General features: G+C 36.8%; 2 protein-coding genes across 3 annotated transcripts; both read right to left on the reverse strand.

The window, feature by feature from the left end:
* Positions 1-2,812: 2,812 nt before the first annotated feature.
* LOC149386205 (cysteine-rich receptor-like protein kinase 25) lies at positions 2,813-5,913 on the reverse strand. Its single transcript, XM_089627424.1, has 7 exons — positions 4,936-5,913; positions 4,698-4,835; positions 4,467-4,591; positions 4,171-4,381; positions 3,796-4,033; positions 3,414-3,564; positions 2,813-3,324 (listed from the first exon to the last, which is right to left on the reverse strand). Exons 1-7 carry the CDS (start codon positions 5,714-5,716, stop codon positions 2,983-2,985), a joined length of 1,986 nt encoding a protein of 661 aa, XP_089483550.1. The 5' UTR covers positions 5,717-5,913; the 3' UTR covers positions 2,813-2,982.
* A 4,680-nt stretch (positions 5,914-10,593) lies between these two features.
* On the reverse strand, positions 10,594-14,720 carry LOC149386206 (cysteine-rich receptor-like protein kinase 25). 2 transcript variants are annotated; one of them, XM_089627427.1, is made up of 7 exons: positions 13,672-14,720; positions 12,250-12,387; positions 12,035-12,165; positions 11,748-11,958; positions 11,404-11,641; positions 11,151-11,301; positions 10,594-11,067 (listed from the first exon to the last, which is right to left on the reverse strand). In XM_089627427.1, exons 1-7 carry the CDS (start codon positions 14,435-14,437, stop codon positions 10,813-10,815), a joined length of 1,890 nt encoding a protein of 629 aa, XP_089483553.1. In that variant the 5' UTR covers positions 14,438-14,720; the 3' UTR covers positions 10,594-10,812. The 2 variants fall into 2 exon arrangements, with proteins under 2 accessions (XP_089483553.1, XP_089483554.1); XM_089627428.1 differs by lacking the exons at positions 10,594-11,067; positions 11,151-11,301 and having other exon boundaries at positions 11,403-11,641.
* Positions 14,721-15,230: the final 510 nt, after the last annotated feature.

Below are 15,230 nucleotides of genomic sequence, written 5' to 3' on the forward strand. Positions count from 1 at the left end.
TTCATATCACCGTCCAGTAACAAGTTGCTAGCTTTTAGGCCGTCACGGTGTATAATGCGAAGCCGAGAGTCCTCGTGAAGATAGAAAAAAATTCCCTTTTCTCGGGGGATGTACATGTAAATACATAAAAACTACTCATCAATAGAGATGAACTATGACGTCTTACATAATCATTTATTTTATTATTTTTGTTGAAAATTCTTCAGTTGAAAATTCTTCAGTTGAAAATTCTTAAATGTGTTTCCTATGTATTACGGCATAAATAATAATGCATGTGCACTTAATGCTCATAAATAATTATTTCTGCTATGAAGTGTACCGTCTAGAAGAAAGGAAGCAATTAATATAATTATTTGATTCGCTTATTTTATCGAGTAGGAAGAAATTACAAACAAATATCCAACAAATTTTCATCCTCTGCATCAAACCACTTATCAATGTCTTTTTACATCTGTAGTAAATCACATAGCCAATTTTCTATACTAGAGAAGTACTTCAAGTATTTCATATGACACATTAAACGATAGACGAGTATACATATACATATAAAATAATTAGCAAACTAGCCAACTAAAATTAGAGAAATGTATAATAGACTATAGACAACAAAAAATTTGAGTTTTACTAAATAGCAAAGGTTTTGTTATTTTTACAAAATAGTCATTAACATAAGATGTGGAGAATCAAATATCCAAAATACCCTTAATTAAAATTTTTATAATTAAAATAAAAAATGAGACATTAAATGAGTTGACCATAACCACGTTTAATGGTCATTCTCATCTCTCTCTCTCTCTCTTTCTCTCTCTCATAAGACCATATAGACGCACCGACATGACGAATTCCACACAGATCTTCGATGCCAAGAAGACCATTGACGAGCACTAAAAATTTGGTAGTACTGTTGATATCTGTAAATTTTAGTAAATAATAATTAATTTCAGTAAATAACATATATTATGCATTAAATTAACCAAAATAAATAAACAACGGGTAACGAAAAAAAAAAGAGATATCAGATACAACAAAATTATGTGTCAAATTAACCAAAATAAGCAAATGACGGGTTACGAAAAAAGGAGATCTCAGATTTAACAAAATTATGTGTCAAATTAACCAAAATAAACAAATGACGAATTTTGAAAAAAAGAGATCATAGTGACAACGTATCATCAACTCAAACTTTAAACTAAAAAACATATTCAAAGATCAATTTCCAGAAATTCATCAAACATCAAATCAGTACACAGATATGAAAACCTATAATCTTCAATCCAATTCAATTTTGGGAAAATAACACATTTATACCCTGTGTTTTAGTGAAATGTCGAGTTTAACCCTCAGTTTTCAAAAATGTCGAGTTCATACCCTCTGTTTAACTAAAATGACGAAATTATACCCTGAAATGAATAACAGCGTCACAAATCTCCCTTTCATTGATATTAACTCTTATATAAGAAAAACCGAATCAAATCTAAATCAGTACCCTAATTTCCAAATTCTCAATTTTGAAAAAAAAATAGCCTTAAATTGAAATTAAATAATAAAACTCATATCGCCTAAGAAATGACTTCATTCCGTGTTCGAATTGTAACTCTAAATCTTGGATTCTCTGTTCGAATATGCGATTTTGATGACTATCGACTATCGATGTTTACCCCTTTGCCTCTTTCTGTGTTCTTCACGATTAAGAGACTGTTGTTTATTTTTTAGTTTTTAAATAAATTACATATATGGCGCGAATGAATAAAGATAATTGGTGTTTATATTATAAATATTATAGTCAACGTCAATGAAAAGTCAATAAAAAGAATATTTGTGACACTGTTGTCTATTTCATGGTATAATTTCATCATTTTAGTTAAACAGATGGTATATTTCGTCATTTTAGTTAAACAGAGGGTATGAACTCGGCATTTTTGAAAACTGAGGATTAAACTCGACATTTCACTAAAACACAGGGTATAAATGTGTTTTTTTCCCTTCAATTTTTTACCTCGATCATGAAGAGTCCAGCGACAACAAAAAAAAAATCACCACAAACAACAAACCAACTCCGACGACGAAAAGTGCAACGATGGTGGCGGAGCCAACCGCGGCCTAAAGCGCGATTGCGGACGCAAAAACTCAACTACGAAGACTCTCCACCAATCGAAAATCCTACTCGCCGGTTGATGCCCTTACTTCCAGAGGGATCAGCCTCCATGACATACTGTCATCGGCGATTATCGAGCTCTTCACAGCAGATCAACCTCGGGCTTGAGCTCACAAACTCATTGAAAACAGAGGATTCGATGAACAGGACGAATCCATACCGGAAGAAGGAGAGGAAGAAGCCAATTTCACAGAGATTCGAACTACCTCGCAAACGTGTCCAGCAACGACGATGGATTTGAAGGCGGAGGAGCATAAAGAGTTTGAAGAATACTCAAGGTTAATTAATTGGAGAAACCATTGCTAGGGTTTCAGAGCGATTGCAGATTTTAAGTTCCGTGATTGCTTTATTATTTTGCATTTTTCATTTATAATTTTTTATTTTAAAAAAAGGCAAAATCGAAAGTAAAAATTTGGTTTAATTGTCACATCATCATAATTGGCTAGTTAAACAAAAAATATTGAAACGTTGACTATTTTACAATTTCAACATTTCAAGTAACATAATTCGTCTAATTTTTCATTTATAATTAACCAACGTTTTGTAAATTTTAGGTAAATAGTCAATGTTTTTGTTAGTTTTAGGTAAATTTTAGATAGATAGCCAACATTTTGATAGAGTATTTAAGTCAATTTACGCGTATAAATATTTGATCATGACTATTTATTATAAACTTACTAAAGGTTGACTAAATGACAATCCAAATATGTAAATAAGGCTATATATCTAATAGACCCTCCCTCTCTCTCTCTCTCTCTCTCTCTCTCTATATATATATATATATATATATATATATATATATATATATATATATAATTGATAACAGTCTATCGAGGGTATACTTGAGTGATCATTGATTCATCATTGACCGACATCGACACATTTGAGCTGTTTGTTGATCGATTACTATGCTCGTTGACTCTCACTGGAGTCCTCAAGGGTGCTCTGTTCCGATGCAAAACCGCTGGCTCTTGAGGGAGAGCGAGAGTAACGGAGTAGCTATTGAGCATGAGAACAATCGTCGGCATTGTGGGCCTCACTGCGGGATTTTCCTGAACACATAGCAGTCCCATATGAATGCATCGAATGGCTTCATTTCTCGACACCGAATGCCTTATCGTCGCATCCAAAAACTCCAAAGGTGTCCCATTTTTCCATAGCTCCCAAGCCTGCAATTTTCGAATCACAATGTGCTCAAAGTAGAAAGAATAGTTTTCCAAACTCTGATATAAATATTGTATGTAAATTCAATGCTCACAATGCTTAACAGGTCTCCGTCAAAATTCGATTGATAGTAAGAATTATTTTTTTTGCCGCTTAGGATTTCGAGAACCAAGACTCCGAAGCTAAACACATCAGACTTCACGGAGAATTGTCCATGCATTGCATACTCCGGAGACATGTAACCACTGCACGATTGATAATTAATTCAATTATTATCCGTGACAAATATTATTTTTTAGTGAAAAGTTGTCTAGCATTATGCAACTTTGGCCAAAAAATAAGACAGAGTTCATGAATTACCTAATTATAACATAGCTAAACATCAGATTTAACAGCTATTCTCAAGATATATCTCGTTGAATTCACCTTCTTCTTGTAAATTCTTAGGCAACTCTAAAAAGAGATGAGAAACTTACAAAGTTCCAGCGATGCGGCTGGTAGTTCCGTGAGTCTGGTCGGTAATGAAAACCTTTGCCATGCCAAAATCTGAAATTTTCGGATTCATGTCATCGTCTAATAAAATGTTGCTGGCTTTAAGATCACGGTGTATAATTTTAAGCCGGGAATCTTCATGGAGATAGAGAATCCCTCGAGCGATCCCTCCAATAATCTTATACCGCCTTGTCCAATCAAGAAGCCTTTTCTTTTCTTCATCTGCACAAGTCAAAACGAGGAAATCCAAATGTGTATAAATTTGCCAAAAAATATAGTTTATTCACTTAATATAGCTTTTATCCATGGCGTTTTTTTATACAGAAGGGAGATTAGTAAGTGGTACAGAACGGTCATACCAAATATAAAGAAGTCAAGACTCTTGTTTGGCACAAATTCATAGACAAGAATCTTCTTCTGTCTCTCCAAGCAGAACCCCAACAATCTCACAAGGTTTCTGTGTTGAAGCTTGGCGACCAGAACGGCCTCGTTCTTAAACTGTTCTTCGCCTTGCCCTGAGGCCCTCAGTAGTTTTTTCACTGCTATTTTTTGTCCATCAGTAAGTGTACCCTGAAAATCATGGTAAACAATTTTGAATTGAAAACGAAATACAAAATCTGAGGCATATATATATACAAGTCATGCTGATTTCTACCAGGAAGACTTCACCGAATCCGCCTTCCCCAATCTTATTAGCTTCCGAAAAGTTTTCCGTCGCAATTTCAATCTCCTCCATACTAAACTGAAGATTATTGTCTCCCATAGAAATATCTTCCCTCGCTACACAATCAGAAAGATTTAAGATCACAATTAAGTCAAACCAACTATTTTGGATTTCGTTTTCTCTTCTTTTTTTTTTTTTTTTTTTTTTGCTCTGCAAACTTACTGCTGTCCCGGCGAATAGAGAGATAGCGCTTCTTTATCATTTTCCGACGGATGACCAAGAAGCTAATGACGAACGCTACCAAAATCACCCCAATCGGAACCAGAATAGCAAAAATAATACCGTGATTGTTTCCTTTTTCTGCATAAAAAATTAAAAGAAAGATTCAATTTTTTTTTTTTTTTTTATATATATATTTACGGTGAAATCATTGGCGATCTAAAAGCCAAGAAAACTATACCTCTGGGCGGCAGTGGAGGCGTGATAGCCTCTTTTGCGGTGATGTTGTAGAAAGGGTAGAGCTCGTATCTGGCCACGCAGCTCGGCAACAGAGCTCTGCCACCTTGCTTTCCGCCGCAGCACGTCGGGTAAAACGCGACGGCGCTTTTCAGACACGTGTCGCAATCCCGAGCCGACATATCAGGCGTGCACTGCGCCTGGCTGTACAGCGTCCTCGACCCCGTCACAGCGGCCTCCTCCGTCGCGAATCTCGTCGCCGAGCTCACCGCCTCCGAGACCACCGATCTCATCGTGCCGGCGAGGACCTCCGAGAACCGCTGGGCCTCGTTTCCCGCCACGCTCTCGGTGCTGGACGGGGTTATCGCCGGCACGGTGGCGAATGGGTTGAACAGGGTATCGTCGTAGCGTACCCAGCACTCGTCGTACCAGATCAACCCGCGCTTCTCCCGACGGCAGCGCCGGAGCGCCTCGGCGGTGGCGTTCGCGGCGCATCCGCGGCAGGCGTCGGGGGAGAGGTCGCCGCGGCAGACGATCAGGCCGACGGCCTGGTCGGGAGTTTCGGAGGCGACGGCGGTCCTGTAGAAGCCGCTGGGGTTGGTGGCGTTGGAGACGAGGTAGGAGAAGAGGAGTATCAGGTTGGAGTAGTAAGTGGTGTTTGGGGACAGTAAGCTTGAGGAGTTTGTGCACGCGTGACTCACATACGCACTCGTAGCTCGCCGGAGAACGCAAGCCAGAGCCGCCCAAATGACCAGAGACTTTGGGGACAACAGTGTTCTCTTCATCGTCGTAGAATACTTGCCTTTCTCTCCAAATGATATTTTCAGTTCTACTAATTATCAATGCATGTGTCAGTGACTGTCAAGTATCTTAATTGGGGCTCTAATTATTGGAATGATAAAAAGTTAAAAACAAAAGGGAGAAAATTTTGTACGTTTCGAGATCAGCAAGAGCACCAAGCCACAGACTTCTATAATTTTGTGTGTAAAAAAACTTTGTAGAATTTTTTTTATATAAAATATTGAAAGAGATGACGGTATATATATGCACTAAAGAGATGACCTTTTTTTTTTTTTTAATAGAGATTGAGATATTTTTTTTATGTAATAGATGGAGGTTACCTTAAAACAAGCTTAGATAACGTAGAACCGCAAGAGTCGTATGTTAATATTTTACAGGATGGGTCAAAAACCACCCCGATTCATTAAATTTTAGATAAAAATTCTCTAAAATTCTGCATTTACTATAACGAATCTTTTAATTTGGGCGAAAACTTCTCTCAGAAAATCTCTACCATGCGTCGTCCGATCTACTCATATCATGCCGTATCTCACGGACTCGACCATTTCTCATCACTCCAGCCTTCATCCTTGCTCAAAAACCTCTAAATAATGTAAATCCCGCGAGGTAGAGTGTCATCTTTTTGTGTGTGTGTGTGTGTGTGTGTTTAATGAATTTTGATATTTATTTTGAATTAGTTATAGATCTCTTGCATCTCACGCTGACTCTTCTCGTCATCAAACTTCATTTTTTCATTCATTATGCATTTTCTTCCTTTGTCACTAATCCGTAAGTCCATGATCACGACTATGAATCCTAGAGAGGTCCATCTGTTTCACAAAGAGATGAGATCCATTGCAACTCAATGAAGATTCCAATGTTGACGGAGATCTTTAGGAGGCGAAGAGATGTCAAGCAAAAGTGATGAAGATTCCTTTTAATTTCATCATCGACTATTGGTGTACATCATGAACTAGTGGACAATATTATTTATTGCGATGTGATGCAGAAGAACCTCAGATGGAGTAATCGGAGATAATCAAAATTGTAACTTTTCTAGTAAAAAAGCTAAAATTACGATGTAATAAATAATTTTGAGATTATACTTCTAAATTTTGACGTTTTGTATAATCAATTGACTATTTCCAACAACTTTAATCAGAGGGTCAAAAAATTATTAAAACCTGGTCCTTGCATATTTTTGTAAACTTTAGCAATTTTATTAATTTTATACAAACTTTAGTTTATATATTTTTTAATTAGATACAAAATTTAGCTTGCAAATATGACTATTTAGCATATATCACCCAAAATAATATAAAAGCATATAATAGTTATAAACCAGGTATACGTGTTGATTTTCTATAGGCTTCTTACTTGTAATAATCAGAGGTTCATGATCTTAATACTTATCTAGAATGTAGTGGTAGACTTGTTGTCGAAAAACAATAAATTCAACGAGTTTGGTTTTGTTATTAGACTTCAGGATTGACTAATAATACCTCTTGACTATTTCAATTGATTCGGACGTTTGGCTTTTAATTCTCCACCTGTCCACTGAATACCAAAAGTGAAAGAATTATAGTACACGACGTAGGTGGGAGGGAGTCGAGGGACAACAAAGATAATGAATAGGGACGTAGATTTTTCTCCCATTTGATTGACTATAATAGTTAACAATAACATCGAGGTCTTTCTGATATATAAATTAAAAGTTAACATCAAGGTTTTTGTTTTGATTTTTTTTTTCATTTTGGGTTTTAAAATTAAATGATTTTGCGTTTACTAAATTATTAGTTTTTCACCTTCATTTGATATGATTTTCCCCTTTGCAAAAAATAGAAAAACACAAGTATACATTTTTCAGTGAAAACTTTATTGGATGTCGTAGGAAATGCGAAGACCAAAAGAAAGCATGTCTTACTTATTTATATACCCTATATCTTGTTTATAGTCCTACTAATTAAGAAAATAACCCAACTAAAAAAATAAATGTGTTAGGATTTCACATATTACCTTTGTACCCCATTTAACCACAATTTATTTTCTAATTAAGTCAATTAAATGTATTTTCTAATTTAATTCAAAAAATTAAATTAACCTTTATAGTAAATTAAAGGGTAATATAGCTAAATAGCCTCCCTTATTTAGACAGATTTGGATTTGGCCAACATTCTGTTAATTTCGGGTTAATAGCCAGCCCAATTTATTTACATATATAAAAATACCAAAATAACCTTCCAACTGTTCCCGCCCATTAATCTCACGAAAATTAAAATCATTAAAAGCAACATCTGTTGTAATTAAACCACAGATACACGCAATCTTCTTCTCCTTCTTATCCTTCTTCTCTTCTGCGCTCGGACCAAACATCGTCTTCTTCTCCTTCTTCTCTTCTGCGCGCGGCCACCAGCACCAGCCCAACCTGAGCTTCTCTTCCTCGCGCGCGCCATCCCGCTGAGACCGAGCGCCATCATCTTCTTCTCCTTCTTCTCTTCTGCGCGCAGCCACCAGCACCAGCCCGAGCCCGAGCTTCTCTTCCTCGCGCGCGCCATCCCGCAGAGACCGAGCGCCGCCGTCTTCTTCTCCTTCTTCTCTTCTGCGCGCGGCCACCAGCACCTGCCCGGGCCCGAGCTTCTCTTCCTCGCGCGCGCCATCCTGCTGAAACGGAACGCCGCCGTCTTCTTCTCCTTCTTCTCTTCTGCGCGCGGCCACCAGCACCAGTTCTTTCGTCCTCCAACGTGTACTCGCTGTTCTAGCTCCAAACGTCCTCGCGATACCTCTCCTCCATCGATTCGGAGAAATAAAAGATTGGAAAAAATGGATGAACGCTCTGGTTTTTAGATCCAATAAGAAAGAATACAAAAGGAAAGTTTTTTTTTTTTTTTTTGTGCGTATTTGAGTTGTAAATAAGAGTAATGGAAATTATAAATTGTAAATTGATTCATTTATATGTAAATTGATGTCATGTTAAATATACTGGTTCATTTACAATCTGCAGAAAGTCTGTTTTTGCTTCTAACAATCAAATTTGTGAGAAAAATACACGTTATTTACTGGAATCTTGTTAATAGACAGTAAATACAAAATTTATTTACAGTTTATTTGTATTGTAAATAAGCTGACAAATCAATTAACATCAGATAACGTGAAAATTATGCGAACAGAGATCCTTACCAGATTCAATGAGCGAAAATGAAGAATAATTTTTCAGATGAATGAAAATAAAGATAATAAATGCTAATTATATTGAAATATGGTATATATTATTCTGCTACAAAAATAGAAACAAATTTTCTATTTCCAACCGCTTAAATTTCAAATACACACGTCCAACAAATCAGGAAATGCAATAACTGATTTCCAAAACAGTTTATTCCGAATATAAAAAACCGATATTAAATGAGCCAACACACGTCCAAATAACTACTTACCCTTTCGGTTTATTTCAAATTTTAAAAAAAAAACTGCCTCTAATATAATGAAGGCGAATTAATAAGGGCAAATGAGTAAATAAAATTCAGTTATTATGCCACGTAAGCGTATTGGCTATTAACGAATAATTAACCAAATGTTGGCTAAAACACAATTGCCAACGTTTGTAAGGCTTGTATGGCCAATTTTTTGTAAATTAAATTTATAATAGTTTATTAAAAATCAATCTCAATTGAACTTATGTATGTGGTACTTAATTCAAAAGTATTTTGATGCTTGTTGACTTTGCCTGATCAGTTATTACCACGACGGTTAAATTAAGAGATTTGTTAATAAATAGGAAAAATGATATGAAATAGCCAATTCAAACTATGACTTTTGCAAAATAGTCGTAGTTTCATTAGATATAGTAAAATAGCCAATTGAGAGTACTACGACTTTTAATCCTGCCTCGATTAATTTTAATTCAGTCTTCATAAAGCTTACATTTTGTCTTTATAGTTCGTTGAGATTAAATTTAATCCAGCCTAGATTAATCTTACTTGGGCTAGTTTGCTTATAGTTCACAAACTATGGCTATTTTGCAAAAACTTAAGTTCTATTTGACTATATAGCCGCTTGACCCTAATAAATAATACTTATTTTGCACCATGGTATAAAAGAGAAAAGAATAGCCCAGCTCACCACTCATGGTCGAATGTCAATCACCACTCATTCCTTCATTTTCTTCAGTCCCAAAACTAAACCCCAGCTCTGCTTCCGAAAAAAAAAACTCAGCTTTGCTTCGAGTCGCCATCAGCGAATCACCAACCGAACCGAGTCCGAACGAGTCAGCGCCATGTTCGTCACCTCCAGTTGTGAGTCCGATCTCAGATTCGGAATCTGATCTTTATATTAGACTCAGATGATGATGAATTGGTACAATGTTTTAGTCTAATTCTTATTGTCACCCCTTAGGAATTGCACCAAAGAACACCCACTTCTCAAATATCCGAATAACCCCAAACCCACACTATAGATATAAAAAATAAAAATCATCCTCTTTATTCCCAAGTTTTGCCCTATATTTCAAACATACTAATTCTTATACCAATAAATAAAAGCTATTATTTAAAAAAAAAATTAGGTAAATATCCAATTAAAACGCTTGAAATTGCTATATAGCCAACGTTTCACAAATCTTAGGTAAATAACCATAAAGATGATGTGACCTAATAAATGGAGATGACTATTTACCTAAGATTTACGTCTGTAAATATATAAAGTGACTATTTACCTAAAATTTACGAAACGTCGACTATTTAGCAATATCAAACTGTAAATGTGGCTATTTATCCAAGTTTTAAATATCACATTGAAATCGTCGCGAAACATGAAGTACTCCACATCGACCTAAAAGCTACTAAAAAATAGATCTTTTTTTTTATAAGCGTTTCATACAGAATCACAGCAGAGGCCATCCATGAGCTTTATAGAAACTAGATGTAATTGATTTTTTTTACTTACAGTTGACTTGTATATATAGTGCAACAAGGACAAAAGAAAAATGAAAATTTGATTTATTACAAGCTCAGCACTCAATGACTTGCTACCAAAGAATGCAAATCATCATTGATTTGACACACGATTTGTCAAGCATGGTCCAAAGGACCTTATAGACGATTCATCAAACCTGGACGATTTCTCTGCTCCGATACTCTTCTTTCTCATAAAACCCGGGTTCTCGAGGAACTGGCAATGTGATAGAGTAACTATTAAGCATAACAACAATTGTGGCCATTGTGGGTCTATCTTCCGGATCTTCCTGAGTGCACAACAAGCCCATGTGGACGCATCTTGAAACCTCTTGTTCCGAGTATGAATCTTTAACCGTTGGATCTAAAAATTCCAAGGGCGTCCCGTTCCTCCAAAGTTTCCAAGCCTGCGTAAAGCCGTCACAAAGGCATAATTTTAAGTCCTATATACATTAAATGATACTAAAAATATTTGAATTTCAATACTCACATAGCTCAATAAGTCTCGAGCTCCGGCTGATCTATTGAAGCTGCTATTCTTTTTTCCACTAATAATCTCGAGCACTATTACCCCGAAACTATACACGTCAGATTTACCAGAGAATTCGCCACGCATCGCATACTCTGGTGCCATATATCCACTGCAGAAAAGCAAGACAAATATAAAAATCAAACAAAAAAATTATATAACATCATTTGATTTTGGACAGCAAGTTGAGAATTATGGTGATAATAGAACTCACTAAGTCCCTACAACTCTTCTTGTGCTTCCTCTAGTTTGGTCTGCTGAAAAAATCCTCGCCATTCCAAAATCTGAAATTTTCGGGTTCATTTCTAAGTCTAACAATATATTGCTAGTCTTCAGATCACGGTGTATGACTTTAAGCCTTGAATCCTCATGAAGGTACAGAATGCCACGAGCGATTCCTCCGATTATTCTGTACCGACTTTCCCAATCCAAATGCCTCCGAGTTTCTTGATCTGCAGATACAGAAAAAGAATAGTTCCAACCAACATGTTAAAGCTTTTGAACTAGAAGAGAAGGGATATTGAACATTAAGGAGCATAACTAATGGGATGGACAAACCATATAGAAAACCATCAAGGCTTTTATTAGGCACGTATTCGTATACGAGTAACTTCTCTTCTTCTTTGAAGCAGAAACCCAACAGCCTCACAAGGTTTCTGTGTTGAAGCTTTGCAAGCAATCCTACTTCGTTCTTAAACTCTCCCACACCTTGACAAGAACTCTTTGATAACCTCTTCACAGCGATTTCTCTGCCATCGAGAAGCCTTCCCTGACATTTTGTTAGAAATAAATAGCATAAGACATAGCGTTTCACATAAATAAAGGTGTTATGCATTATTGGTTACCTTGAACACCTCGCCAAATCCTCCCACGCCTAACTTGTTATCCACGGAAAATCTATCCGTGGCAGCTTCGATTGTTGCGAAGTCGAATTGCAAGGACTCAATAGTACTAGATATTTCGTCATCGTGTTCAGCTACATAATCAAGGGCACGCTTAATCGTGATTGAAACATATCATTTTATTTAGATTTCTTAAGTCGAGATTTTGTCATCTTTACCATCGTTTTGCTCTGTCGATATTCTCTGTGTTGTAACTCTTCTCCATAGTAAATATAATCCCAACATGAAAAGTAGTATAGAAACTACAATAGGTACAGTAATAGCCACAGTTTTAAGTGTCGAGTAATTACTTCTCTCTGTCAAAAGAAATAGAATATTAAAGAAAATAAGATAAAAGGAAAGAAAGACCAACAAAGATAGAACAAAGAAAAGATACCTAGGATTCAGATTAAAGTGACTGTGAATATGTTCTAACATATAATCCTACTTGAGTGAGGACAGGTAAAGAATTTCCACAACACTCAACCTATCTCCGAATCTGACGTAGATTGTACCTTATCAAAGATTAGCAGTTAGGCTATGGTTAGAAAGTGAAAAATAGCAACTTAGAATTCATCAAATTTATAGAGAAATTGTCTCGACTACCATCATTTAATAAGTTTTTTTTACAATTTTTCACCAAAAACTTAATTTGACAAAAAATACTAGAAAGTCACTTGTACAAATACAATTTTACCCTCAACAATTAATGTCAACAATTTATGTCAATTGTTGACATAGATGTCAATAATATATGTCGATTGTTGACATCTATGTCAACAAACAGAGAACCCAAAACTCACAGATGTCAATAACAGATGTCAATTGTTGACATTATGTGGAAGGTAAAATTGTATTTGTACAAGTGAGTTACTAGTATTTTTGGCCAAATTAAGCTTTTAGTGAGAAATTGAAAAAAACTTATCAAATGATGGTAGTTGATACAATTTCTCAAATTTATAATCATATATCTAGTGAAAGCTCATGTGTCTAAGCTTTTGGATTTTTTTTTCGCCTTTTACTTTCAAGTTTTGTCTCCTAAATATCTTGATTCTACATATTCATATATACATACTATTTATTTCTACAAAAGATAAGAGTTCCACGTCTTCTCCGAAAAAAATAAAATGGAACGTCTTTAATTTAAACCATTTAACCTATGGTCCACATCTTCCAAAAACATTTAATAAGTGTTCCACCAACTATCCAAGTCCAAGCGAATCATTTATGCGATTACATATGGGAGCAACATCTTATAAAATATTAAACCAACAATATAAAATTGGGAACATCTTTTTTCTTATATTATTTTCAAAGTCAAATCGGAACGTCATTGGTCAGCGGGAATCGACATTTCTGGATCTGTCCTTTATTATATGTGTACGTTTTCTAGCATTAACCGTTTGAAATTAAATTCTTTATAAACTGAACTGAACTACGACGGCTCAGTAGTAACTTAACAAATCTTACCATATCCTAGAAACAAATAAGCAGTTGCAACACCCAAACAGTTCTTTTACTACGTACCAAGTGCGCACATCAGTAAACTAAATATATTCCAAATCCAAAAGTATATCAGAGGAAACAGTTAGAAAAGTCACCTTTCGGGTCTGTAGTGGGAGGAAGAGAAGAAATATCGGCGGTGGCGTTAAAGAAAGGATAGACCTCGAATCTCACACTACAGCTGGGGGTCAACACTCTGCCCCCTAACTTCCCGTCGCAGCAACTCGGAAGCATCGCCGCCGCCGTCGAAAGACATGTCCCGCAACCGGATCCCGACACGTCCGGCGAACACTGCGCCAGGCTGTACACCTTCTCAATCAGGCCCTCCTCCAACACTGCCTCCCTAACCCCAAACTTCTGATCTCCTCCGCTCGCAGCATCCTCCGCCGCTCTTCCCACCGCCGCCGCCACCACCCGCCGGAACCTCTCACTGTTCCCGGCGACGTTCGTCGTGCTAACGAGAGAAACGTGAGGGCTATGGTCGGCGCGGCCGAAGAAGGCGCGGTCGGAGTAGTGGAGCTGGCACTCGTCGTACCACACCACCGCGGATCTCTCCGCCCGGCAGAACCCCGGGAGGTCGGCCGCGGCAGTAGCCACGCACTCGGCGCAGGCGTCGGTGCCGACATCGGCCCGGCAGAAGAAGAGGCCGCGGGCGTCGGCGTCGGCGGTGGCGTTGTGGCGGAATCCGATATCGGCGGCAGCGGAGAGGGAGGAGAGGACACGGTCTAGGGCGGCTCGGTAGGTGGCGTTGCTGGGCGCCGCGAAACGGGTGGTGTTTCGGCAGAAATGAAACAAATGCGTTGGTGTTGCCGTACAAACTTGTGTGCTGATGATCAGTATCAGACTCAGAGTTGATATGATCATATCATCATCATCGATGTTTTGGTCTTTGCGGACATATTTCTTGCTACCAAGAGTTTAAGAGAGTCCTTTTTATATTTTTATTTATTCGGGGTTGACTACTGGGGCGGCGTTGAAAGTCTGAGAGCAGATATAGGAATCGTATGTGATGTGTGAACACCTGGATGTTGGTCAAGTCAACGAAAGTTTTTCTTTACGAGTGGGCACATACGTCACAAGTCACCAAGCAACTATCAGACCCTCTCCACCGCTAGATTCCACTTTCGTTGCCACGTCGACACAAGCATTAGCGTCGGCTAACCACATGCTCTCTCGCATTGGTGGTTCCACTCTCTCTCACGTTATCATTTTTGCTAAAAATCAGGTGTTGCAGTTAAATACTCTATTAAAATAAATAAAAAAAATTAGAAAAATAGTCAATTTAAATGTTTGAAATGGCTAAACAGTCCGCGTTTGTTAAATCTTAACTAAATAGCTATTTTCAGATAGGTAAATTTGTAAAATAATTTTTATTTAAAATGAGTGCAATAGTTAAAATGTACAATAAATATCTAAGTTTAAATAACTATTTTAACCGTATAATTGCATTTGTAAAAGTGATCATTACTTATATAAATCATCAAAAAATATTTTGACAACATAATTTTGAAAATTTAGCTATTTAAAAAAAAAAATTCTTTCTTAAAACTTTAATATGATTCCATTTCAAAACTAATTTTTGGAGAAGTGAGCAACATAATTTTTTTTAGTTCACATTTTGTTTTATTGTGCGATTCCTATTCTTTCAATATTGATA

This window comes from Urtica dioica, chromosome 9, assembly GCF_054948205.1.
Source record: "Urtica dioica subsp. dioica isolate 48M chromosome 9, U.dioica_male_clone48M_v1_H2, whole genome shotgun sequence".
Lineage (NCBI taxonomy): Eukaryota > Viridiplantae > Streptophyta > Magnoliopsida > Rosales > Urticaceae > Urtica > Urtica dioica.

Coding starts and splice junctions, on each gene's coding strand:
- LOC149386205 (XM_089627424.1), bottom strand. CDS start 5,716: ATGAAGAGAACACTGTTGTCCCCAAAGTCTCTGGTCATTTGGGCGGCT. Junction 4,034..4,170: donor TCTTGACTTCTTTATATTTG/GTATGACCGTTC, acceptor TGACTTGTGCAG/ATGAAGAAAAGAAAAGGCTT. Junction 3,565..3,795: donor AGCCGCATCGCTGGAACTTT/GTAAGTTTCTCA, acceptor TCAATCGTGCAG/TGGTTACATGTCTCCGGAGT.
- LOC149386206 (XM_089627427.1), bottom strand. CDS start 14,437: ATGATCATATCAACTCTGAGTCTGATACTGATCATCAGCACACAAGTT. Junction 11,959..12,034: donor GATTTGGCGAGGTGTTCAAG/GTAACCAATAAT, acceptor ACAAAATGTCAG/GGAAGGCTTCTCGATGGCAG. Junction 11,068..11,150: donor CTCGAGACTTATTGAGCTAT/GTGAGTATTGAA, acceptor GGCTTTACGCAG/GCTTGGAAACTTTGGAGGAA.